The 20,002-nt window shown below is 40.8% G+C and overlaps 1 protein-coding gene across 2 annotated transcripts in view; it reads left to right on the top strand.

The window, feature by feature from the left end:
- LOC104363625 (cell migration inducing hyaluronidase 1) overlaps window positions 1-20,002 on the top strand; it is a 117,549-nt gene that overhangs the window by 61,687 nt on the left and 35,860 nt on the right. For both annotated transcript variants that reach the window (XM_042803818.1, XM_042803819.1), the window contains exons 3-11: window positions 2,742-2,894; window positions 3,574-3,712; window positions 4,501-4,737; window positions 5,116-5,295; window positions 9,346-9,416; window positions 10,158-10,253; window positions 10,884-11,005; window positions 13,184-13,325; window positions 14,154-14,345. In XM_042803818.1, coding sequence (XP_042659752.1) covers window positions 2,742-2,894; window positions 3,574-3,712; window positions 4,501-4,737; window positions 5,116-5,295; window positions 9,346-9,416; window positions 10,158-10,253; window positions 10,884-11,005; window positions 13,184-13,325; window positions 14,154-14,345 — 1,332 coding nt within the window. The remainder of the gene's footprint in view (window positions 1-2,741; window positions 2,895-3,573; window positions 3,713-4,500; window positions 4,738-5,115; window positions 5,296-9,345; window positions 9,417-10,157; window positions 10,254-10,883; window positions 11,006-13,183; window positions 13,326-14,153; window positions 14,346-20,002) is intronic.

The raw sequence follows: 20,002 nt of genomic DNA on the forward strand, positions 1-20,002 counted from the left end.
AGTGGCAAAGACTGACATTTTTGAGCAGGTGAAAGTACCCTCAGGAATCCCGCAGACCCTGCCATGCATTCTTAAAACAAACCCAAATCCAACAAACTGCCACAAAGAAATAACAAAAGAAACCTCATGTCCTAATAGCCGTGGCTGTGGGAGGTGAAGTTGAGCATTTTGCTGCATTGCCCAAGCCCAGATGTGGATAGCAAAAAGCTCTGAGGTGGGACATATCTGCCCCTTGGGTTTTGCCTCTTCCAAGTAGCCATTTCCTAAGCAGTTAAGGAAAGGGAAAAAGGGAAGCTGGACATACGTATTCTAAATACAGCTAACTTGGGGGTTTGTATTTGTTTAAAACATAGAACATATGTCTTGCCCCAAATGCTGCAGCTGCATGAAGCAACCCTTCATTGCTGTGCTCAGGCCCTTTTGGTCAAGAAGCAAAACATTCAGTTAATTCATTGTGCAGGGTAGAAGTTGCACTCTTATTTTAAAAAATGACAAAGAGAGCAGTAATCATGCCGACAAGGTACCTGGACGAGCTGGCAGAATGTGCTCAGCCTTCTGGCGTCCTTGGCACAGTGGCTGCAGATGATGTGCGTGGCTCCTGCTCTCTGGTACAAATTGGTTAATGGAACTGAGAATTTGGGTCCTTGTTCAGGATTGTGTTGGCTTTTGCTAATTTCATCCCAAACATTGGTGTAAATTCCTCTTGATTTCCCCTTAGGCTTCACTGTTTACCCCTCTGTTTCTAAATAATAAATTTTGGGGGCACAAGTCATCTTTTGAGACTGCAGGAAGCTCTTTTGGAAACTAGCATAGCCAAGTAAATGGAAAAATGAACAAGCTTTTATCCTGTCCTCTTAATCTAGTTAATAAATTATATCTCTACATTTGAATCGATTCTTTTTGTTTTATTTAGCTTCTCATCATGAGCAAATTTTTCTATTATCCTTATTCCTATAGGAATAACAGATCTTTTTTTTTAAAAATCTGTTGCCAGTGTGTATTACAGTTATATTTGAACGTCTATTTACAATGCAAGTCTCATTTCTTGCTTGAAATATTTATCTTTTCCAACTCTTATTAATTCTGTGTGTCTTCTGGTAGGAACTCAGAAACTCCTTCTTATTTTCCTCAATTACTGTAAATTGGAAAAAGTGCCTCTGACATTACCAATATACCTCCAGCTTCCAGCTGGCACAAGTGGTATCAAAATCAGGTCCTGGATGTTTATCAGTATTTGACTTGCTACCTGATAGATTATTAGCCCTCTCTGATTTGATCACTTCATGTACATGGAAAAAGTTTGCAGAGAGCCAAGGCATATGTTACCCACAAGAAATGTCCTTTGCTTACCTTGAATAGCTGGTATTTAATGGGTCTCTGGAGATGTTAAGGCAGTGGCTGGTCCAAATCTCTTATTTTCTTAAGACGTGAAACTGGTGGAAGAATCTGAGAGGAAACTGAATGCAGATGGACAGGTTTTGTTTCTGTTGCTGTGGAATTACAGATGACCCTCAAGTTTCACAGTGGCAGCGCACAGCAGCTCACTGTCAACTTCACCAGCACAGGGAAATGTTTCCTTGAATGGATTTACATTGTTGTCCTTTCCATTAATTGAATGCTTTAGTATCTGTGGAGCTAAAACCACCCAACTTTACTATACTAAGTGCTGGAGATGTAACCCTGCTAAAGTCAAGGTGTTTATCCCATGTTTATTATCATTGATTTGTGGATCCTGTAGTTTTCCTATGGTGTTTTTGTTTTAAAGGATAAAAATTGGAGAGCTGGTGAGAACTCCCAACCCTTTCTGATGGCAAAGGGCTCATTGTTCAAACTTCCACTGACCTCAGCTTCCTAGGATTAGAAGGGTTTCTACCCTCAGAAAATATGCCTCACACATGGGACTTGCACAGGCAGTTTTGTTGATTAGAGTAAGATGTGAGGCTCACATAGCGAATGAGATTATATCAGGGAAATATTTTATCTTAGGTAAATGCTTACAACATGAGACTCTTGGATTTGGTATGAGAGTCATTTAGACTAACACGTCATGGCAGTCCATAATCAAATTTGTGTGTGGAGACTGGTGATGTGTGAACCCAAAGCAAATGAATCTTTATTGCTCCTGCCTGGAAAAGCTCACAAACCTGGAGTCTCTCCCTTGTGAGATACCTATTGCTCACTGTTACTGAATGGATTGGCAATTCCTTGGTGCTTAGTGTTTTCATGTTAGTTTGAGCATTTTTACTTTCCCTCTCCAGTGAAAACGTATGCAAACATATTTGAACATCTTTACATTAAACAAACTTTTCAAACCTTGCAGGTATTTTAAAGGTACTTTTAAAGGTAGTAGTTGTTTTACCCTTTCACCAGCATCTTCCCTGGGCTTGTGAAAGGCATTGTGTCTGGATGGTGTGAACAGAGCTGAAGGTCACTGCAGGAAGGGCTCAGTTACAGCCTCTTCCCGGTAGTTTTCTGGAAACTTCATCCCTCCCAAGGCTCCGTTGCATCAGGTAGTGGGTTTTTCCATGCTTCCAGAAAATGGAAAACCATACAGCTTAAGCTGCTGTTTGTTTTCTTTTGGTCATGACCCACATGTACTTTGCTGCACTGAGATACTGCTGTGTTCCAGGGAGTCAGCAAAGGGGGGTACCGAGAATGATATTGTAAAGATGCCCAGATACAGAGCTTTCTGTCTTGCACTGAACAAACGGTAATTGTCTTTACTCTCCACCTCTACCCAGCAGAGGCAGCTGTCGCATGTCCTGATAAGGATCCTGAGTTAGAAAGCTGGAACCCAGGTCACAACGAAGAAAACCGCATTGAAATACGTAATGGCAGGAAGCTCCTCCTCTCTTCTTCTGCAACTGTCCACTCTATCCACATCACTGATGGAGGTAAAACGTGCTGGTGGCAAGGCAGGGTGATGTGTCCTTTTCACTGTGGCTATTTAAATCACTCTGTCTCATACTGGGAGAGCTTCCTGCTTCTTGCTGAGAAGTGGGTGGCTACTGGACAAACACAGCTTTAATTCAGTACAAGTGTGGGTGGTAGCTGAGATGCTATCAGTTCTTTAGCTGTTATAATCAACCTATTTGCTGTCCTCTCTGGAGAATTTACAGAAGTAGCTCAGTATACTCATTAGTGCTACTTCTGTGCTTTGTTTCAAAACCATTTTTTTACAAAATCATTGTCCTGATAACATCATACTGCAATAGCTGTGTTCTCAGGGTCTCAGAACAGGGCAGATACATATGTGCCTCTGTTTCTAAGGACAGAGTCATAGTGTTGCTGGTGGCTCCTAGCATGAATAGCTTTTATTCACCTTAACTCTGAATTTCTGTCTCAGTTTTGAATGAGTCCTCTTTCACGCAAATCTTAACATTCTTCAAGAATTGGACTGAATAAAAAACATGTAATGTTTTTAGGATTTGTATTGAGAGCTGTTTTGGGGAGGATGGGCAGAATTTTTCAAAAATTGAGATGAGAGTCCAGAACTGGGTTTAGCACAATGGTATCACAATCTCTGATGAGCTGCTGTGTGTTAAAGCAAATGTCATAACCTTTTCTACTTAGGAAAACTGGTCATTAAAGATGATGTGAAGCCTATAATTTTGCGTACTAGACATATACTCATTGAAAATGATGGACAGTTACATATCGGCAGTGAGATGTGCCCTTACCAAAGCAATGTGGTTATCATCTTATATGGGAGGTATGTATGCATGATAAAATATTGTCTTAGAACTTCCTAAGATCTCTATTCCACAACAGAGAACAAAAATGTTCCTTAAAATTACATTTTCTCAGATACACTTATCAAGAGCACTCTGTGGAAAGTTCAATAGCTGTTTAAGCAATTTAAGTGGCCTGTAAAAAACTGACACAGTACTGGTTCTGGCTTCAAAATCCTACCGGGAGATGAACACTGGGGTATTTGGGCATGCCAGAAAATCAGCATGCACCTTGCCTCCACTCAAGCTGATTTTCCAGAATAGGCTTAAAACCTGAGGGGTTCTTTTACTGTGAAAATTTTCCTCCCTAAACATCCTTTCTTTCTGCATAAGAGTGGTGAGCCAAAGGATAGTACGTTTATGTCTTGCAGCTTTCTACAAGATCTCTTAGAATTTCAAGGATGCCAAACTCATATTTAACAACCACTAGACATCCTAGATCCCGGTTAGGGTCCTAACTTCCTCCAGAATTCAAAAACACAAACATGTAATTCAGTCTGGGCTTCAGACCTTCTCTGTCCTGGATATAATGAATAACGTGTATAATCTGCATTCCAGATTGCTGCTAGTCTTCAGTAGTTGCTAATATTATTTAAAATAATTTATTTTCTGTACAATGTAAAAAGTTGCTGATTCTTAGAGTAGTTAAAAGGAATGTATTGGAAATCATGACACTTCTCTCCTTGGGCTGTAGCAGAACAGGGGGACAGGATCCTTCACTGTCAGATACAAACCCAAAACTGGTTCCTTCCTTCCCTTCCTTCTGCAGAGCGGATGACAGCAGCCAGCCGAATCCCTACTTTGGGCGGAAATATCTTGGAGTAAGTAAGGGTGGCACTCTTGAGATCCACGGAAAGAAAAAGCTGTCCTGGACTTTCTTAAACAAGACTCTTCATCCTGGTGGCATGGAAGAAGGTGGATATTACTTTGAAAGGAGCTGGGGCCATCGAGGTGTCATTGTCCATGTAATTGACCCAAAGACGGGGGCAGTTGTCCATTCAGATCGGTGAGTGACTTTTTAACTGTCTAGGTGTGACAATCTTTGGGAACAAGTTGGGGACAGCATCTCAGCAAGCTCAGAAACATGCATTTTAGTGTCTTGTTCAAATGGGTGTTATTACATGGATATACAATTCTTTCTAGATCAGTAATCTCCAAATTCAAAGCGTGAGTAGTGTTACTACCTTGATATTCTGTCAACTAGAGTTTAATCAATTCAGCAGAAACCCCTAATATATCCTGTTAGGCAACTGCTTTTGCAACTGGATAATGTCATTCCTGCAAACAATACAGAAGAGTTATTTCTTTATAGCACTTCCTTTTCAGTACATAAAGCTGTGATGCTCACTGAAGTAAATGTTTTGGGGTGTTTTTATCTCTTTAGGTTTGATACCTACAGAGCAAAAGAGGAAAGCATACGTCTTGCCCAGTATTTGGGCAGAGTTGCAAATGGCATGATCCTGTCAGTTGCAGTGAACGATGAAGGATCTAGAAACTTGGATGACTCGGCCAGGAAAGCAATGACCAAACTGGGCAGCAAGCATTTCCTCCACCTTGGGTTTAGGTATGTGCCAGTCCTGCCAGTTCTCTCAGCACAGAGGCTTTATTATGCTCCTGAGATGTCCAAATAATTCCAGTCTCCCAAAGGCACAAAGTTCTTTCACATGGAAAAAAAAAAATAAAGAGGGAAACTTCTCAATGTGAAGCTTTAGCAGTTAATTAGATAGTTCAAGATGCACTCAGTGTCTATACTGGGTATTTTTATTAGCAGATTGAGGAATAGCATATGATTCACATTAAAAAAGATGTTTTTCCAAGATATCGTTCCCACAAGTTACTTATTCCAATTTATTTTCAAGCCATCCCCCAAAGATTTAACAAGCATATCTGCACACATATAGTGGGTTGGATAGGCTGAGCATTAAGGAGGGTAGAATAGTAGCCATGTAGCCCTGGATAAATACATATAGACATACATACAGCTTATTCTTCAGCTTGTCCAGTACATATTCAGGGACTTGTGCAGCACAGAAATTTAGCAAGCATGAATTTATGCTGTGAACTGTAAACACTTTTGTGGCCAACACAGTGTCTGTGTTGGCACACACACTGTTGAGAATATTTGCTATTTACTCAACTGTAGCCATTATATTTTTTTGTGTTCATCTGAATTTACATAGGCTTTTTTTTTTTAAGAGGCGCTAAGAGGGCCACTGCAGAACACACACACAAAAAAATAAATCTGCCTTGTAGGGAGAAGTGATTCAATACTGTGGGAATAGACATGTGTCAGCTGGGCATGTGCAGATGAAGTAAGATTTGGGGTGGTTGATGAAGAGGTTGTGTTAAATATTACAGGGACTCCTGTGCACCAGATAATGCATTTCAAACAATCAACAACGGCTGCAGAAATAGTCTACAAAACCAGGCTATCTCCATCAGTGCAATGCTTGCTCTCAAATACCCAGACCCCATATTAAATCCCAGTAGCCTGCTGGGTTTATTTTCAAACACTGAAATTAGGGAAACAGAAAAAGATTTTTGAACATTATACCTTTTTTCCCCAATTGTGCAACAGGAAGAAATTGATGGGTTTTGCATATGTTTATGAAAGTAAATTGCACTTGAGGCTTTTAGGCTGCTGTGGTGTTTTAATGCTAGTTTCTCACTTCTTTGCTATAAATGCTTATAATGGAAATACCATAGAAATTCATCCATGGAAGTGTGACTTTTCACATGGCTATTGTTTGTAGTCAGAAAGCTAATCCTTGCCATGTTATCTGAAATGCCACAATATTTCCTTATATAAATAATAGGGACATTGTGGGTACAATAAAGTGGTAGTAGTTGGTAAATATTGTCTCACACCAGCATATTGGTATGTGGAAAAAATACCTGCATCTTGGTCCATTATTTAAAAGACTGTATTTTTAGGTGTCTTCTCAGCATTCAAGTCCATCAACTTTCAAAAAAATATTATCTGGATGGCAGCTGGGACCAGATTTAAAAAAGCAGCTAGATAGCAGAGTGGAAGACAGACAGCTTTGTCAGATGTATCCAAGCTTTTCTCCTTATGGAAATTTAATTTCCACTTCACTTTAGTGTAATAAGATTTAGACATACTGGTTTATGTTTCAGACACATCTGTAACTATGAATAAGGATGTATATACCTGACAGGTGCATTTTGGAAGACCTTAAAAAAAACCATGTTCAAGATGAGAAAGTTACACACGCATGTACATACTTCAACCTGTGTGGCAAAGGAAGGCTCTGACAGAGGAGAGTGGATGGATTTTTCTTTCTAACATGCCCACGTACGGACTCTCACCACTCACTGCCCAGCACCCGGGGTTTGCTGGCTGGTCCTGCTGAATCCTGGTTGTCAGATCTTCTCAGCTCCCTGCGATGGCTGGGACTGACAATGGGCATCACTGAGACAATAACAGTGTAAGCCCCAGGCAGTTATTTGCCTTAGGAAATTTCTATTTTCACATTTTGTGAGCTGCCACTTGAGTCGGGCTATTCAGCCGTAGACTGGGTTGTTTTCTGACTGGGGTGGTGGCGGGGATTACATGGACAAATTCCTGTCTACCTCCAGTTGCTCCACATTCAACCAGATTGTAAAGTTGTGCAACTCCCCCTTGCTGTAACAGAGCCGATGAGCAATGCTGATTTATCCAAAAATGCTTCTGTGCTCTTGGCATCTCTTTCAGTTGCCCATTTGCTGGGTCCAGAACATTAGGAATGAAAGGAAAATCTTGCATTCCTCTATTGTTGTCCTTTTGAAAAGTGAGTTTACTGTTTGTGAGCCTTTTTTACCATCTACTAATAAATTTAAAGAAAGCCTTTCTGCACTTGATGACATAGTTGTTCTCTTTGGAATCCCACCCAAATATCATTGTTTTGGTTCTGGACTTACTGGTCCCTTCACTTCATATAGCCCAGACCGATGGCATGTGTCCTTATGTGTCAGGGTTGAATGAATTTAAAACTATTTTTAGTGACAAAATATCTGGGAGAAACAAGTATTTTAACATATGAAACGGGGCCAAGCCTTGATTTTCAGAACTAGATAGCTCCTTATTTAGATTATTTTTGAGATTATTTTTGGACCATCATTATTCTTGTCATTTGTTTTGAATTTGGTGACCAAAAAAAAAAAAAAAACCTAATCATTTTTAAAAATCTATCTTGCCTACTGAGTGATAAAGTGTCCTTCCTGCCCCCATCCTCCTTCCCTCCCTGGATGGAGATCACAGCCCGGCAGTGCCTTCGGCGGTTGGCGCACAGGCAAGTTTTCCAGCAGGAGCATCTGGCTCGCTGGCAGGCTCCCGAGGCAGTTGTGCTGGCAGCTTCTGCTGAGCCTGTCCTGTGCTCGGGCCGAGGACACGCCGCTGGGGCTGCCTCCCCTTGAGGAGCCGTGGCCAGTGCGTGCGTGGGGCCTCGGCACGGCATGGGGTGCACCAGTGCTCACCCAGAACCTCCTCCTGCCGCCCCCAAGGCCCGGGGCTGCGAACCCCAGCAAAGCCCAGCTCATGCCAGTGGTGATTTGTGCATGTTTTAGTGGCTCTCTGTCAATGTCTGTATATATTTTCTTCTGAAGTCCCAAAGTGGTTTATAACTTCACTTATACCAGCAGATGGTAAATGTTGCAGGTCACCTTAGACTCAAGGGTGAATCTTGATGCAACTGAAATCACTAGGTATTTATACCTACAGAGACATGATTTAATCTGTGGGACTGTTTGTTAAATTCAGGATAGGGGTGACAGTGTCCCTACCACCCTAAAAGCATATTTTTTATTCTGTTAGTCATTAAGAGCAGTTATGCCTGAACTACTTCTATTTCAGAGATAAAACTCCCTCCTGACCCCTACTAATAGAGTTCATCTCCAAGGTTGGGAGGCACTTTAGTCTCTGTCTCCATTGCTTACTCATCCATGTGGTCATTCTCCAGTGTTGCTGATAGATACTGAACCTACTCAACCAGTAACCACCAGGCAGTAATGAACTTACTTCTGACACGGGATCAGATTTGAACAGACAATTCAGGCTCATAAACCTTTATCCCTGTTCAGTGTTCAAAATAAGGAAACTAGATATGCAGAGACTATCTAGGTATTTTTTATTGTCCTTTGCCAGCCAGCCTATTAGCAATTCTCATAGGTCATTCCAAAGACAATTGTGGTATACAGGGTTTCAGCATGAGCTAAATTTATCTGAGCAAAAGTGGTTTCTTTTCATACTCCTTAGTGTACACATGTGCGCACAAGCACATACAAAAAAAGAAAGATTTTCAGGCTCCCCGAGGAGTTGCCATTGTCCCTTGGATCTGTCACACACAGGCTTCTTTAAACAGTCATTTAAAAGAGAAACACACTTGTTACAAGAGTGTATTAAATGGAGATTTATCTTCAAGCTTCCTTCTCTTTTGATGTATTTACTGAAGAAATGTAGAGTGTTGAGATATTTTTAATTTTAACTAAGATGCCTGTCACGCTAATCAGACTGTTTTGAATGTGGTGGCCCTGAGACATGCAAGAATATTAAGCTCTAAAAAATACGCATCTCATACATGACATAACTTGATCATTTCTCATTTTCATTTTCCAGGCACCCATGGAGTTTTATTACTGTTAAAGGAAATCCCTCCTCTTCTGTTGAAGACCACATTGAATATCAAGGTAATTAATGCAGAGAATGCTGGCTTGACATTATCTCTGGAAGTTACTGCAGTTATGGCTGAGACTAATTTGGTCAATGGTATTTTCACTTAACACTGCATTACATTGAAGCTGTGAGCAACTGGTGATTAGACATATTTAATTGAATGCTCTCTGTTTAAATTGCTTCATCCCATTAATGCAGCTGAAACAGCTGAGTGGGGTATAACCTAGGTTATCCAAACCCTGAGATAAAAGGTGCAATCCTGCACCAGTGTAAATCCGTGTAACTCCACTGAGCTCAAACACTGCCTCTCTTAGATACAAAGCTATGGAACAAACCCAGTTCACACCAGCTGAAATTTTAATCAGTGTATCCTGTATTGGTAGACTCAAATACTCCTGAAAAACCATTTTCTTGTAAAGTGAAGACTTTTGAGTCTGTGTCTTTTCATGACATTTTCAAGAGCAGCTAACAACATGACTTGCTACATCATCAAATAAAAATAGCAATATATTACAAATCATTGATCTTTTTTATCCTCTTTTGATTCTTGAAGTTTTTTCCTCCTGATTGTCCAAGCAGTTATAAAAGTGTCTGAAGCCTCATTCCAAGATAAGTAAATTTTTTTGGAAGCTGTGCAGGGCTAACTCTGCATAATGTAGCCAAAATATGCAAGCATACACATGGACCATTACCTTTTCAGTTCTGACTTTTATCGATTGCATTCAGTGATTTTACCAATGTTTGTTTTCTTACAGGTCACAAAGGGTCAGCTGTGGCCAAAGTATTCAAACTGTTCAAAGCTGAGAATGGAGAACATTTTAACATCTCTTCGACTAGTGAGTGGGTTCAAGGTAAGATGTTTGTGTGCCATTTAACTCCATGGTAGACAGTTGACAAATAGGGTGAATCATCCTTTTTATTGCAATACTTCTCCATTTGGGAAGAGTGTACTTGCTAGCTGCTATTTACATCACTGCTTACCCAAGTAAAGAACATGCACAGATTCTTTCCCCAATTGTCTCCAGGACTCTCTGAGTAACTGGGATCTTTTTTCCTTTACTGCACTGGGTATGAAATTCCATCTCTTATGATCTAAGAGATCACACACAGCCTCTTACTTCTTTTGACTGCATAGTCATCATGTCCATGTTTCAGACAACATACAGTAACTGGTCGTAACTTGATCTGAAGATCAGAAAAGGCAGCTAAGGAGGACACAGATCCAAAATCCATACCTATTAATAATGCTCATACTGCATACTCCAATTATGTAGCTTTTAATAACTCGGCTCTCCCTTGGCTTGTTACCCTTCACAGCATCATTAAAAGCGGCTGACACACTGGCAGGAAGAGGCAGGAATCAGATCACCAGTGAAGAAACTTGTGAATGATATCTGAGATCATATTACGCTTCATGCATTTTTGCTGCATTCATTAAGCTTGACTTTCAAATGACTTCTCTTGTTTGCACTTGTCTCCAGATGTAGAATGGACAGAGTGGTTTGAGAAGCCTGATAAAGCGAGATCTAAGGACACGGAGAAGCTTTCTGACTTCAAAGCTGCTCATCCTGATAAAATCTGTAGGCAACCCATTGACATCCAGGTAGGCTAGCTTACCACTCACTTTAGAGGGGCAAGTTCTCTTTGGACTGACACTGAACCCAAAATAATCATGCTTGTCAGTAATTTTTGTTTCTAAATTAAAGACACCATTTATTTTACAGCTCTAATACATAACCAACAAGATCTGGTATTCACGCTTGTATCATTCTGAGACAAAAGTTTATAGAATTGAGCTCCTTTCAGTAAATTCTGACTTCTGGCATGAAAAGGAGTACAGATGGGGTCACGGACAGCACAGATGCTGTGATGAAATATGTGGTTCCCTGCTGGAAGATTAGAAGGAAAAAACACATGAAAATGTCAGTTTTGAAATGGGCATGGAATGGACCCTACCTAAAAAATTAATCACAAAATGTAATGAGATGGTAAGCTACCAACTGTAGTAGGTTGTCAAAAATATTGGTGAGCTTGCAGCCAGTTTTTGGAGGCAGTTGTTTTTAATCTGTGGAAAGATATCTGAATTCTGTTCGGGGCTAAACATTATAGTTATGCCATCAGGCCAGCATGCTGGGGAGAAGTCATATACCTGTTCTGAGACTGCAAGAGCCTCTTTAAGGACCAAAAAAAAAAAGAAAAAGAAAAAGCCAAGCTTTTTTTTTGCGTATGTTCACCATATACTTTATATGTCTACCTGGTAAAACAACTGTAGCAGAAGCATTGCCTAGCAAAAGACAATAAAATACTTCATATCTGTGGGAGGCTGAACTTAAGGTTCCTGCATACTCTGAATCAGCAGAGTTGTCCTTATTCACAAGAATGTGGCTATTGAAGTGAACGGGAATGCTGACAGCATGAGTGAGAGTTTCCAGGGCTAGATGTTATAAAAAATCTCCTCTTGAACAGAAAGGAAAAATCTGCCCTATAATTTTCTGCCAGGTCTTAGCAAATCCACATTAATTTCTGCTTCCATATACATATATTAGAAGTGACAACTTAGTTCAAAATGGGTCAGATGTTTGTTATGATACAGCGTCTTCTAGCATGCATATTAAAAGAGAAACAAGAAAGATATTATTCTGTTCAAGAAACAAACCTTCTCTTCTCTTCGGTTAAATGGCAATTACTTTTATTTTTTTTTTCCATGTATATTAAAAGTGAGACAACATTTTTCAGTTTATCCTGCAGATTTTAGGGCAAATCCTCAGGTAGTGTAATCTGGTGTTGCTCATTGCTTTCATAAAGTTACACTGATTTATAGCAGCTGGCCTGCTCCAACTATACTACATACAAGAAAATTGAAAATATGATGATAATAACAGAAGTGCAGCACAGCCAGAGGCACATTCTTTCAGCTGACAGTGCTAATCCCATACATGGTAGCAGGGCGTGCATGTTAATAAGGAAAGTCTGCATGAGTGAGAGAATCAGGATCAGACCCTTCATTGAAAGATGGCTTATCTCCTGGTGCCTTGTTAAAATGCACGTGATATTTGGATTGCCCAATACAGTGCATCACATCTTTGTGAAAGAGTCAAGAAAATTAAAAGCTGTAGAGCTGGACTGTGATATTTAACATGACCCTGAGGGGTGACATTGCCCCAGCAGGAGCACAGGAGTGGCTACAACTGCTTCTTGGCATGATACAGCCTTTTTTCTCAAGGCAGCTCCACAGGCTGCTACTTGTATGCAAGAAAAGGCCACCTCTTCTTGTTCTTTTTGGAGCAATGGGTACTGCAGCAGCTTTGGGTTTTTTTCTTAGAGAGACTGACCCATGTAAAGAGAAGAAATAAGACCCTTAACTCTTCCTTCTGTAGGGTTCAGACACAGCCTAGCCACCAGCAATGAAATGAGTGCAGTCAACAGGCTTGAAACCAGGAGTTCATTTGGGTGCAAGCATCCGTGTTCAGTGTTTTCATCTGCTCTCACCAATGGCAAGAGAAAAATCTAGGGCATTGAGACAGATGTTAGTGAAACTCAGAATACTCCTCCCAAACAAGCGCATTGTCTTAATACAGATACGGGAAAATGGCATGTACCTAGCAATAATCCATGCAGCTTGCTGATAAAATAGCTGTGTTTGAGCACCAGCTGGAGGGCCTGCTGGATAATACACATAACAGTCACAATGTTTTGTTATAAAACTGTTGTGCATCACCTAAAACAAAGCAAAAGCCTCTTCTAATGGCATCAATGTTTTATATTTCTATTCTCATTCCAGGCAATGACGCTTGATGGAGCTAATTTAACAACTGAGGTTTTCTACAAGAGTGGCCATGATTACAGGTTTCTGTGCCATGGCAAGGACCAGACGGGCGAGGGCTGCCAGAACTACAGAGTACGGTTCTTGTGTGGCAGATCTGGTATGTGCCCCATGTTTGAAAGCTGGACCAGGGAAAAGCAGGAATACTGTCTTCTGATGACTGGCTCTTGCTCGGTGCAAGAACAACCTGAGTAGTTTCCCAGGCTAAAACTTCAGCTGGGCTACTGACGTGAACACAGATAAAACGGCTGAAGATTTATCTCAGGAAAAATTCCTGAGCGCTAACAGAGGCAACAGGGTGGTGTCTCAAAAACCCAGGAAGGCCATGGCAAATACTTGGCAAGTCCCTTCCTGTAAATATCTTGTCTTTTGCTAAAGCATTTTGGGATGAGGTAGGATTAGTCAATCAGAGCGTGTGAAGACAACAGGTTTTGAAAGTAATCCTTTATTTTGTAGTTATTAATTCCAACACTGCGCTGTCCCTAACCAGGTCATTAGATAGGTCATTAGGATTCTTTGGTGCTCAGCTGGCAGGAAAAGAAGGGTGGAAGACTGTTGTTTTGCTGGAAAAAAACAGTCATTAAGTTAAAGATGACTTGGCTGCTGTAAATAACAGTGCCCAGCACCCACAGTGCTGCTGCTAAGTGGGTGTGGTGAGAAAGAGCCACTAAGAGCTACATTTAAATTTAGTCTGGGGGTTAGTGGAATATCCACCTGCCTGCAACTAAAGGAAAACACTTTCTTATTTGCTCACTTTCCAAGCCAAAGCCAGTAAAAAGCATATTTGGAAGAGTTAACTACTTTTTGTTGCATGAGGAAATCATAATTATTGGCAGCATTCCAGGGGGAAAAAAAAAAAAAACAAACCAAACCCAAGCATTTTCTGATAAAATTAATGATTCTTCACTCTTCCATTTTGGCTTTTCAGTGAAGCCAAAGCTTACGGTAACCATTGACACCAACGTGAACAGCACAGTCCTGAATCTGGTGGATGATGTGAGCTCATGGAAACCCGGGGACAGGCTGGTGGTTGCAAGCACTGACTACTCCATGTACCAGGCGGAGGAGTTCCAAGTGCTGCCATGCAGAGCCTGCAGACCCACCCAGGTCAAGGTAGCAGGTAAGGTGCTTCTTCTTGTCATGCTGGTGTTGCAGTTCACAAATTCCGTCATTTGCACGGAGGTGACTCCATTAAGAATTGCAAAGAGTTGAAAGACACCTGAATTTGATGGCTAGTTTTTAGATGCTTTTGGGAAACATAAGCCTTTTGTGCTTGAAAGCCATCTGACTTGAATCTGCTTTCTTTCTACCTTCCCTTTTCATAACTGACTCCAATTTTTGTCCCTGAGCACACTATTGAATGGATGTATTTATTTAAGAGACACAAACACAGGTCATATATTTGAAATGTGCAGGTTTACGCAACTGTATTTGTAGATGTATCACTTCCTAGAAAGCAGATGAGCACAGCTGATCTGAAGAGTGAGCTAGGGCAGGAGCAGACAGTGAGAGACTGTCAGGCTATGAAGTAATGTGCAGCTGGCTATTTTCCTAAGAAAGTTATATTTAACAAGAACTGTAATCTTACATTTTAGAAATACTGTTTTGCACTACTGAAGCTACTGTTTCTCATTTACTGTGTCTCTAAACAGCATTGCTTAGAGGTGATGCATTAATCAAACGTTTGAGGAGTCATGTGGCCAGAAAGTTGGCCTGAGCAGCAGCACAGGGGCAGATGGAGCTGGGAGGGTGCTGCCAGAGTTAGTCTGAGCAGGAGGAGCAGGAACCTTTGCAGAGCCACAGCATTTTTCTCTTGAAGGTGACTAGCTCAAATCCAGAACAAATTACTTTTGGTGAAGAGACATTTTAGTCCAAGGATTGTAAAGCAGGCTTATTTTAGTATCTAAGTCCAATTAAGTAGCATAACCATGATAAAGCACAGACTATTACCGATATGAGCACAAAAATGAAATCCAAAGTGAGAGATTCACATCTCCACTTGAGTCTGTGAAATGGTCTTGTGGTCTTTCCCTTCTAGAACTGGAGTTTAGGGCACTGATAAGCAGGACATGGAAATACCAGATGAACTATCTCTTATATGAATAGATGAGGAATTTTTAACTTCTGGAATTTACAGTAGCAAAAGTTATTTTACAGTATCAAAGTATGTAATAGTGGAGGCTGTATTTCAATGGTAGCATCTGCCCAGTGGTAAATCAGGCATGTTGCATTATCTTTTCCTTACACACTGGCAGTTGCTCTAGGCAGAGGTTTTGTCTGCGTTTACAGTAAGATCTTTCTGAGAAGCCCTTGGAACATCCAATGCACCAGGGAGTTTGCTCAGTTCTGTGAAATGACCTGCTTCACCATTATCTATGATGCAACATCTTCTGGAAGATACAAATATACCTCCTTTGGCAACTCCCTCCCCACAGAGCTCTAGCCATTCATTGTTGGATGGCCCAAAAGAGAAATGTTCATCAAGCCAAGAAAAATGTTATTCACAGTTTGACTGTATCATAGTCTTATGACTTAAATGACTAGTACTTTCAAAGAAGACACATTTCCAAGTTGAGTATTTTTCTTGAGCAACTTTTGAGCTATTGGAAAAACTGTACCAGACTAGTAATATACAAGTCACATCATGAAGATGATCTTGGAAGATTTTCAGTAAAAATAAAGATGACAGAAATATTTCTCTTAGGTTTCCCATAATGTAATGTGACCTAATGGATCTGTGAAATCCATGTAATGACATTTATCTTCTACAACAATGGCAACTAAGTTAGTTTAAGGAAATGAGTAAAGGGTTAAAAACAACAAAAAAGTTCATGTGAATTTCAAGTAAAGAAGCAGTGGAAACACTTGTTAAAGTAATTGTGCTCTTGGTCTCCAATTACTCTTTAGGAGAATTAGGACATTCCTTTTATTACCACAAATGACATGAACACCAGGGCCAAAGTCTGCCCTTACTTATATCCAGGCGACTCCATTGACGTCAATGGGATTTCACTGATTATATAAATCAAGGCAAAATCTAGTCCAGTAATAAAAATCACATCCAACTTTCTTGTAACAAAAGCACATTAACACTAGAAAAATAAAATAATCTGCCTGATTCTAAATTCAGTCTAGATGAAGTAAAATCTGGGCAAGGCTGAGATGTCCTCTGCCTTTAGGAGCCAGGAGGTCCCTGAGCTGCTCTATGCTGGCCATGGTGTAACTTCATCCATTGCCCTGTGCCATGACATGCAATTAGCCAGAATAAGGACCGCTAACGAGCCAGGGGGTGGGTGCTCTCCATGCCTCCTCCCAGCCGCGATGCCTGCCGCTGCCCGCAGCCCTGCCTGCGCTCTGCCTGCCCTGCCACGCAGCCGCGGGTCCCGAGGTGCACACGTTGCTGGAGGAGGGAAACACCACCACGCTGAGCGCTTGGCTTGCACCGAGAGCTCTCTGTGCGCGGGCACGCACGTACGGATCCACTGCCCGGTGCTCAGGCGCTGACTTTGATGAAACTTACTGGGATAAGTTTTTATTCCAATGGAGCAGTGTCTCATCAAACATTGTGTGAAGGGAAAATGGCCAACAGATAGCAAGCACATAAAAATGGCTGGAAAGTAGTGGGCTGGGCTCTAGTCCTAGCACAGCTGAGCAGCCCCTGCACAGCCTGTGCTTGTGCGGCCACATTAAGTTCTTAATTGCGTGCAGAAGATATTAATAAATGTCTGCCTTGCTTTCACTACGTGAAATATGCAAGATTGCTCTGCTCCTTCTGAGAAAAGACTTCCACACAGATACATTTATATATGGGATATCAGAGGGTTGTAATTTGTAATAAGTGGAATGGCTTAATTTTCCTAAGACATTTAGTTTAGCGGCTGAGAACTCCAGAAGTCTGCCCTTTGAAAGACAAATGATAAAACTATTCCTACTGATGATGGTTTATTTCCCTTTTAATCTTTTTTTTCCTTTCCATTTTTTGTTTTAAACAAAACCTGTAAGTCAGATCTGAACTATTTAAGAGTCTCTGTTTAAAAGAAAGGCAGAAGACCTCTGCTTTGTGGACAGATAGTTTGGTGTGGCAGCCACTTGGCATACCAAGATTTAATTATATTTGATGCTCTCATAATTTAATAATATTTTAATAGGCATGATGTAGTATATTATGCCAAATAAGTCAAACTCATTAGTTAGCTTATGTCCTTTTCACATTCAGTACTTCCTGTTGAAAACTCATACATTCTTTGCTTGCTAGATATGAATTGATTAGAGGCTCATCTTTTCAAAACAGCATAAGGGCATTCATGCTCAATTGCCATCAGTTTTTAGTAGGATTTAGTTGCCTAACTGTGGGCTTCTGCAGATCTCAGTGTAGAAACTGACAGAGGGAACTCAGGTACTGATCTTGTGCACTCCTTTATCGGAGTAATTACACTAATGTCAAAACTGTGGCCCCTGTGAGTAAGCATGGTTTGCATGAGGACTCTGCTCTGCAGGTCCTGCTCCCCATCAAATGGTCGCTCACTTAAATGGAACTTCTTTCTCCACTTACCTCCTTTGTTTAACTTTTTTTCGCTTGTCAGTTTTATGCCTAGATTATTTTCTCTGTGGGAACAGATTAAAACTGTTTGATCTTCCAACTTCACAAGGTTTGGGGAGGGGCGATGGTACAGAGCAGAGGGAGGGAGGAGGAAGGAAGGAAGGAAGGGTTGTGTTGTTATGATAGAACTGGATAGTAGGAAAGATCAAGTATTTTGTCTAGTTTCCCTGGGAAACAAGTCTTATCTGCATCTTAGTTGCTCTGTATGAAGTTACTACTAATGCTGATAAGTTTCACCGTGGAACAAAAATGATGAAATGCTCTTTTGTGCTCCTATGTGCTCTTGATAAAGCATGAAAAAACTATTTGTGCCTGGCATAATTACTCCAGTTATCCCACATACTGGTGAATCTATGATTTCAAGCACACGGATCTTAAATCCTACTTATTGGGTTGCCAATACTAGGGAGATATGGAGTTTACTGTTATCTTGTTCATGCAGAGAACTTAGAATTAAAAATGTAAATACACCATTGTCTAACAGCTTCACAGCCTATGTCAGCATTCATCTTGTGCTGTAAGGCTGTGAAAGTTACTCCACTACCAAAATTCAGATACTTTTAGAGATTTAGGTGTTTCTGTTTAGAAGTTGGCATCATTTTGGCTGCATTAGGAGAAATTTCTTCAGCAAAGGGGTTGTCAAGCATTGGAACTGACTGCCCAGGGAAGTGGTTGAGTCACCAGCCCTGGAGGTATTTAAAAGATGCGTAGACATGGCACTTGGGGGGCATGTTTTTGGGGATGTGGCAGTGTTAGATTTATGGTTGGACTTGATGATCTTAAAGGTCTTTTCCAACCTAAATGATTCTATGATTCTAAGCTCTTTTTTTTTTTTTTTTTAAGGCAACTCTGGTGCTTGAGGGCTGGGCAGGAAATATCATGAAATGGCTCTTTCTAACAGTCTTTCAGAGCTCTTTCTTTGACTTCTGGGCATTGCATAGCAGCAGAGTTGCCAGAAACATACTCAAGTTTGCATAGTGGTTCAGACAGGTTGAATTTGGGCCTGATTTAAGTAAGGATCTGATCTGTTTGTCCACTAGACCTGCCTAATCTTCCCATCCCACCTGCAAGCACTTCCATGTCAGGAAAAGGAGAGGAAAAACCTGTAAGGTCAGAGAGGGAAAACCTAGCATTTACAGAGTATGTCAGTAGATTGCCAAGTAGCTGCTGCAGAAAGAGGGCATGAGGTGGGACAGGAGTGGCTTAGGAAAAACTGTGACACTGCCATTGGGATAAAACACTGATAAACCTTGCAGAGACCTCTCAGTGCCCTCAGCAACCTTTGCAGGACACCGTACAGGATCTTGAAGGAGAAAAGGGATGAAGGGCTATAATAGGATGAGTTACTCAGCAGGAAACTGTTCCAAGAAGGCTTAGTTAGCTCTGAACTCCTTATAAAGTTTCATTCTTTCTGCTATATGTTTTTTTACTGGATACTTAATTTTCCATATAAAAGCTATGAATTCAAGGAATATTTATTCATTAAGACAGCAGGTTGTACTGCATGACTGAAGAAGCTGGTCAGCTCACCCAAACCATGCTGCATTGCGTTACGGGCTTGCTGCTTAGGGATGCAATAGCAAAACCCAACAAAATAATTCAGAATAATGAGTATTTGACAGGATGCCTGTGTGAACATTTGTTGGTTATTAAATATAAGCAATAGGGGCATTGCCACCAGTGATGACAAAGGTTTGGCAAAAATGCTAAATCTGACAGAGGTCTGGGCTGCCATCTACAATGAATTGCACTGATTTTAAAGACACCCTGAAGGATTCAATGTCACTGGGTTATGTGGGTTGAACAGACAAGTTTGTGTTTAGCATTTCCTTCAAAAACTCTTGTTTAGGAAACTTTAGAAGACCATGAGAGGGAAGGTCTTAGCCTTAGCTAGTCCAAAGGAGAACAAACGTCGCTTTAGAGGAAAAAAAAAAAAAAATCCAGGAGCATCTTAGCTCCACTTTATCTTCACCAATCCTAGACCTTTAAGTGCCTGTTTCACTTCTGAAAGGGAGATTTAGCAGTTTGTGTCATTTCAAGCCAAGGCATTTAGGAATGCATGAGTGTACCTGGGAGGGTTTTCAGAGACATCTGTGTAACTTGCCAGAGCTGAGCACTCTTCCACATCTGTAGCAGCTGAAATAGTTTTAAAATACCACCCTTCCTAGATTTGATAA

This window comes from Tyto alba, unplaced genomic scaffold (assembly GCF_018691265.1).
Source record: "Tyto alba isolate M040663 unplaced genomic scaffold, T.alba_DEE_v4.0 Super-Scaffold_41, whole genome shotgun sequence".
Lineage (NCBI taxonomy): Eukaryota > Metazoa > Chordata > Aves > Strigiformes > Tytonidae > Tyto > Tyto alba.